Here is a 7,500-nt window from a genome sequence, read left to right as displayed (position 1 = left end):
CCTTGGTATTTCCAAATTGGCAATGATCTAATTTGGAGGCGAAAATTTTCCACAATTCTTTAGCAATTATTCTCTCCAGTATTTTGCATGGAATAGGTGTTAATGATATGGGCCTAAGGTCATCGAGAGAATTAGGTGGATTTTTTTGGGGAAATGGGACTGTGATAGCACGCTTCCATAGGTCAGGTACCACGCCCTCAGTGATGGAGCAGTTAAAGATGTCGCAGAGGAGGGTGGCGAGCTCGGGAGCGAATTCACGTAGTAACCTCGGCAGGATGTCATCAGGGCCAGATTTGCTTTTTGCTATCCTTTTTAAGTGTTGGTACACGTCGTATTCGCTGACAATTGCTTGCAGAGGGCGTGAGGGTAAGTTGGCAGTTCTGTTGATTGTAGTGGTGGGAGTAGCTTGTTGATGTTCGCAAAGTGACAGTTGATGATGTTAGCAGCGCCTTCTGGCGAGTCAGCAATTTCGCTGATGTGAGAGAGGTAAATGTCACTTCTTTTGTCACCGATTAAATTCCGAATGTGGCTATACCACGATTTGGGATTGGCGTCGCTGATTTTATCAATTATTTGCTTATGATAATTTTTCTTGGCCGATCTTATCTCTTGTCTAACCTTTTTTGCCAAGTACTTTGTTGTATTGATGTTTTTTGTTTTGTAAGCTTTTTGTCTTGCTAGGATAAGGTCTTTGATCCTGTTGGTGACCCATGGTTTGTCCTGATGGTGGGTGGATGTTCTTTTTAAGGGGAAGCAGTTGTCAACTTGGTTCCAGATTGATTTATAAAAAAGTTGGCATTTAGTGTTCTGGTCGGAGGCGTTGAGAACGTCAGCCCAGTCATGATGAGTAATCCACGATCCGAACTCAGGGATTTTAGAATCAGGGAATCTATGCATAAGTTTTGTTCCCTTTAATTGCATGGGTGCCTGGTATTTCTTTGGTACCAGAGCAGCAACAAGTGATCACTATTGCCTAAAGGGGGCAGTGAAATTGGACTTTCATAAAAATTCTCTTATTTGTTATGATTTTGTCCAAGGTATTTTTCCCACGTGTGATGAATGACACAACCTGATTAAAATTCAGTATAGAGGTGATTTCATAATCAGAAAAAGTGTTCAAGTTGCCAAGAATTACAAAAAAGGGATTTCCGTACTTTGCTTGGAGGATGAACATATTTTCTAATATGTATTCTCTGAGGCTTCCTTCGGTAGGTCCCCTTGGGGGGAAATATATCCCGCAGATTACCAGCACACTGATTTCGGGAGGCAGAAATTGTGGGTTTAACAGCGAGCCATAATATTTCAAGGTCGTCACTTGGACAGATGGATTTTATAGTGTTGCAGGGGATAGTATCTTTGATGTAAATACCAACGCCACCACCTTTTCTACCCTGACAAATTTTGTTAAATAAGTGGTACCCCTGTATGGTTCCGATGTTTAATGTATTGTCTTTGAACCACCTTTCTGTGATTACTGCAATATCGATAGTATTTTGTTTCATTATGACATCAAGTTCGTCCACTTTGTTTGTAAGGCAGCATGCATTTGCAAGGTAAATGCTGGGAAGTGTTCTGCAGGGTCTTGCATTAGCTGGCGCTATTGTTGATGAGTCATTTTGGTCAAACATCCCACTCGAGTTGCGAGGTTTTGTACTTGCTTCTATTTAAAAAGACTCACGGGGCTGGGGAAGGAATCTGACTTCAGAAATTCATCAGCTACAAGTGCTTTGCCTTTAAGAGAAACAGTGAAGCTGACATAATATGAAGGACTTATTTTTGTTTTGAATGCATTTACATCGTCCACCTCAGGGAAGTTAACAAGCAGATGATTCTTGATATCTGCTTCCTCAGTGTCTGTGTGGCAGTTTGTTATGTAAAGGTACAACACTTCTGGTTTAGCTGCCCCCTGTAAAGGTTTAGTGGTAGATCTTTGTTCTATTTTGTCTTCTTTTTTCTTTTTTCCACGAGTGTAAACCCATCCGCATCCACATTGCTTGGATTAGACGTTTCGTGTCTTACAATGTTGTGACTGTAGTTATTATTTATCAGAACAGGAGCCGTGTTACTACTGTCGGGATGGGGAACCCAGGGCACGTGGTGGTACTTTGCATCACTCCACTTGCGGTTTGGTGCGGTTGGTGGAGGGGGAATGGTGTGTTCTTGCTTGTAGTTTTCCCTTCTGTTATTCCGTTTGTTTCTCCTCTTGCTATTTCTAGTGTTGTTGTACGTGGGCGTCACCTATGTTTCTTTGTTGCTCATCTTCTCTGTTGCTAATGAATGTGGGGGGATTTTGACACCGGGCTGGCCGAGGAGGAATGCGCGGCTCGCTTGCGTCAGTAGGGTCGCGCGCTTGCAGTGCCTCACAACACTGGCTGGTGATGACGTCAGGTTCGAGTAGCACTGGGTTAGTAGTTGCATTACCCGGGGAGGGTGACGTGGGGCTGGGGTTCACGAGGGGTTCAGGGCTAGGGTTCTTAAGACGTTCTGGGCTGGGATCATATGAGGTTCGGTGTGGGGAGGTGGGAGGGTGTCGATGGGTGAGTTTGGTTTGGTGGGGGAGTTAAGGTGGGGGATAGGGGAGCAGAAGGGAAAAGGTTGGTAGATTTTACGCAATGGCACCTATAATGAAGGTAAACCTTCAAAATTTTAATATTTTTATAAATTTTAGCAAAATAAAAGCTTTTAGGTGCTATATGTCGCTTGCAAACTACCGATCGAGCCAGGCGCAAACAGGGGAAACTGCTGATGCGCGCCAACAAGCCAGTGCATACGTCAACTTGCCAAATTTTTTACCCGTCGGCGATGGGTTAATACTCTTGCTGATGGTGGTGTCTGCATAGTATAAAGTGGTATAGTGTTTCCATGGTAAGCAGGGAGTGTGGTCACAGCATTTATAGAATAACAGCACCATTGAGTTTTATTCAACTAGACATTACTATACCAGTGAGACTTATAATCGAGCAGATATGTTAGAAAAGCACATCTTTACCTATATTCTTCCATTGCGGAGTTTTCTTCTGTGCGAACTCTCTTCTCCTCTTGCAGTTTGCTTCTGTCGACAAGTTCTAGAAAGTCCACTTCATCATCCTCTAATCCTCTGACCATATTCTTAAATCTGCAAAAATCAGATTTCAAATTCTAAATCATTTATGAAATTATTTGTATAATAATAAATATAGTAATAATAATAATAATAATAATAATAATAATAATAATAATAATAATAATAATAATAATAATAATAATAATAATAATAATAATAACAACAACTGTGTGCTTTGTTAATGTTGGAAGTACCTCAACAAAGTTATTTGATAATTCCAAACACTAAAATGTTTCCATATTACTTTTACAATTATAAGAAAGTTATTATTCTAAATCTGAGAACAATTATGCTAAGCTGCTGTGTTTTACTTTTATCAAATTAACAGTTTTCACTATGCTGCCACATAATCATCAACTCTTTGGTTGTGGTGTTCCTACACGGCTATCTGGACTCAGGATGGGTCTGTTATTGCACATTAGATATTTGCATGAGGTAGATTGTTTTTGTTTTATCTTTTCTTTTTTTCTGTTGTTGCTTTTGGCCCATCCCCTTATCTTGCATTACCAAAAGAAGGAAAAAAATAGAATATATGATTAGTTGTTTCTCCTCATTGTGGCATGTGGATGGGGAAAAGAAAGAAAGAAAGAAAAATACAGCTAAAAAAAAAGCTCCTTCCACAATACAGCTAAAGTCATCTATGGTATCATTAGCCTATGTGTCACCAAACCTTATGTTTAATTTTTCTTTGTAATGAAATCATGCCGTTTGCAACCAATGGATAAAGAGAGCAAATTGGCATTCTCTACCAAAGGATTATGAAAGCGCACTCTCTAACGTTCAACATTGCCATGATTTCAGTGCAGCACAATTTAGCTTTGTTAGTGAGAGGTAATAACTCTAAACACTCAAGGAGAAATTATGTTGTATTTAAGAAAAAAACACCAACTTATGCAATAAGCTAAAAACTATTTTGGATACCTCACACGAAAATAAATAGAAAATAATAATAATTTTGTTGTTATTCATTAGCAATTTCTAAACTATTATGCAAAATAAAAAGAAAAAAAAATCCATTGTAAACAACCACATACTTGTGAGCCTCATCATATTCCTCCTGCTTTTTCTGCCTCTGTTCCTGAAGTCGGTCGTAGAGTGAACGGTGGTCTACTGGGGCTTCAGGAGCCTCTAGCGGGTCATCTTCCCCACGGGTTTGTGCCCAGTTCTCCTGACGAATACGGCGATGTTCTTCAACATCTTTTTCACTGATGAAACCACTACTCATCTTTTATCTGGAAAGAGAGGATATTATTGGTATGTTGCACTGAATCATACTTTAAATAACTCACACACACACACACACACACACACACACACACACACACACACACACACACACACACACACACACACACACACACACACACACACACACACACACGCACATGTGTAGAATATATATAAACATACATATGTATATATGTATTTATAAATATATAATGTTACACAACAATCATACATGATTTCTTTAGAGTGACTCAGAAATAGTGTTTTAAATATAACATACAACTTATTTTTTGCTGCAAGTTATATTCTTCACTGGACTCAGTCTACATGTGACCCTGCTGTGGAAAGGAAAATGTATATTTATTTATTTATTAATTATTATTATTATTTCTATTTATACATAACTATCCAACTTTACAATCAATATCTTTTCTTCCAAACATTCATGGTGTTAAGTACGTGAAAATGTTGTTTTCCATCCAAAATTACAAGAAATAAGTGAAAGCATTGGTAACTGCATACAAACTGACCACATCCTCCTAACAATCCAGACACTTCATTGCATGAATCAAAGTACTTCCAAATCTAGGGACTCTTCCCTTAGACCCCAAACCATTTGTCATATTTTCCTACTGAGGCTCTGTCCCTGAACCTCCACCTGACTGCCACAGACTTAGTCTCCATGCAGCATTTGTTATGATTTACTTTTCAATTTTCTAACGTTATTCTTTCCTGTGCAAATAATTTTTTGTATCAGAGGGTGTAGTTTTTCCCTCTCTTTATAGCAATTTCGTAAGATTTTCCTTATCTGAGTGTGGTCATTATTAAGTATTAGAAGGGTGTTCCACAATTTTCTTTCTATAAACTTGCAGAGGAAAGACCATGGATGAAAATTTGATTAAAGTCTGCTTACTTTGTACCATATTGTTGTGTGAAACTGATACCTCACAGTAAATACGAATTTTTGCCAACACTTTGTAGCAAGTAACAACTATGTAAGAACATTTATGGTGTGAGCAACAGCAATAGATTTTCACTTTTAACAACAATATTCTGAAGTGACTTAACAATTAAGTGATTGGCAAAGTTTGTTTTTAAATATGGAAAGACTTTATTTTGTTATGCTTTGCGATGTTAGTTATGTTAGAATTCAAATGTCTGTGAGAAATAAAATTGGGTGCGAGCAAGGACAATCATAGCTGAGACTCAAGATTGGTGTCACTGTGAGCATTTGCATGTTTTCCAAGCTGGACTGACAATACACCAACTTATTGCTCACTACTCAATAAACACAACTTATTACACAAAAAGATGGAAATCTTACAAGAATTATAAAATAAAATTAAAACAAAACAAACAGCAGTACTAACAAACAGGAGTCACACAATATCAATCATAGAACATCAAAAATGAGTGCACTATACTGCTCAAATTCATTCTTTTGATGAGCATGTGGAACTGCTAAAAATCTTTTAGTGGTTACGAGAAAAGGAGGGTTAGCGTACACACATGGCTGTAGCGTCATGAAAACACATGGACATTTGAAACCTAACATATTTTCAGACTTTTGGAAACAACAAGAAAAGACTTAGAACTTCAAAAACTCTGCCCTTGCTACGTGTCCACGTACTGTAACCATTAACAAGAAAGATCCAAAATGCCATAAAACGTTATTCTATCCACAAGTCAGCACTAATCAACTACATTGACAATCATCTACTATCTTAAGATCACTACTGATACTTGGAAATTAGTGACTTACTAGTATAATTCAATGTAGAGCATTTAATTAACTAGTTAAATAACATACAAACACAATTAGAATGGAACATCGGCCGCCACTCTGTTTACATTATGCTTTCTAAAACTTCCTGGAATTTGCCGAATGATTTTTGTAAAACAATATATGTATGCTTTTCAAAGTATTTCTAAATGAATTCATAAATTCATATAATTCATACTCCTAAGATATGTATCGAATATATATAAAAAAATAACAGATATTTCTTTCTAGACAAAATGTATAATTGTAAAATGAAGTAGGGTACAAAGTGGTTATACAGAGTGAAATATATCTACATTCGCTGAATCAATTGTTTGATAAGTGTATAGTTATCTATACTGGATTAATACTAGATTAACTTTTATGGCACGTGCAGAAGACGCCCTATGCTACAAGAAAAAAATAAACCTATGAATATACCTTTAACGGCTTAAATAAACAGCGAGATTTTCGGATGTGGTCCATTTTTCATTTGTATAATCAAATTGTTAAAAAGTGTAATAAAAAAATTCTTAATCACATCATATCACTCATTAAACCTTTCGATATATTCTGTAGAGGAAATCAAATTACGCTTGCAAATGCATGGAGAATGAACATTTGAAATGAACCTTGAGAACGTGTATAAGAATTAGTAAATGGTTAATTATTGAAAATTTTACAGCTGAAATGTTTGATACTATTTATAATCAATGCTCTGTTTGTCACAGAATACGTCAATAGCTTTTCCATGTGAAAAAACAACAGCAAAAAAAAATCAGTATTCTGGTTCCTTTCCCGAGAAATTTCTTTTTACGTCTCAGAACATTTCAATATCGTCAATGGCAGTTTGTTAAATTAACTATCAGTTGCGAAAATGGATAGACGATGCTCCAAGTATAAAATAAATTGGTGTACTCTTAGATACTCTTGAGATAATACAATGACCCATTTTTCGTCTACGTGAAAAGTTTTGTATCATAAGGCCACGGGCTGTTAGAAAGACCTAGCATAGAGTATAGACAAGGAATCTGACCTAAAGGGAGCCATTAGGAAAAAAATATAACAACTGATAACTAGTTCAATAATAGATATCCATGAAAACTTGCCTTTCTCTAATAATCTTTCCTTCGTTTTCCTTTGATAATGATTTCAAAATTTCCAATGTTTGTCACAGTCATATACACGTGACAAGTACATATATTACTTACATATTCTTTGTCGAATTATGAGAGCATCTGTCGACTTAATATCCAATAAATGACAACGCGGAAATACTGACTTAAAAACGTGAAAGTACTGTCTGTTCAGAAAAAAAGAAAAGAAAAAATTGAAAGACAGCAGGATTTTTTCATGACATTTAGGTAAATCAAATGCATGCCGTGACGCAGCAGCTTTTTTCATTTTT

The 7,500-nt window shown here is 36.7% G+C and overlaps 1 protein-coding gene across 2 annotated transcripts in view; it reads right to left on the bottom strand.

Moving 5' to 3' along the window:
* LOC113810594 (PSME3-interacting protein) overlaps nucleotides 1-6,193 on the bottom strand; it is a 10,451-nt gene extending 4,258 nt beyond the window's left edge. The window contains exons 1-3 of one of the 2 annotated variants that reach the window (XM_027362221.2): nucleotides 6,093-6,193; nucleotides 4,138-4,335; nucleotides 2,990-3,115 (exon numbers count right to left, since the gene is read on the bottom strand). In XM_027362221.2, coding sequence (XP_027218022.1) covers nucleotides 2,990-3,115; nucleotides 4,138-4,328 — 317 coding nt within the window. In that variant the 5' untranslated portion in view covers nucleotides 4,329-4,335; nucleotides 6,093-6,193. The remainder of the gene's footprint in view (nucleotides 1-2,989; nucleotides 3,116-4,137; nucleotides 4,336-6,092) is intronic. The other variant, XM_027362222.2, reaches the window with a different exon arrangement.
* Nucleotides 6,194-7,500: the final 1,307 nt, after the last annotated feature.

The sequence above is a fragment of the Penaeus vannamei genome, chromosome 11 (genome assembly GCF_042767895.1).
Source record: "Penaeus vannamei isolate JL-2024 chromosome 11, ASM4276789v1, whole genome shotgun sequence".
Lineage (NCBI taxonomy): Eukaryota > Metazoa > Arthropoda > Malacostraca > Decapoda > Penaeidae > Penaeus > Penaeus vannamei.
Note: the sequence above shows the minus strand (reverse complement) of the source record. Positions and strands in the feature narration are given on the sequence as shown.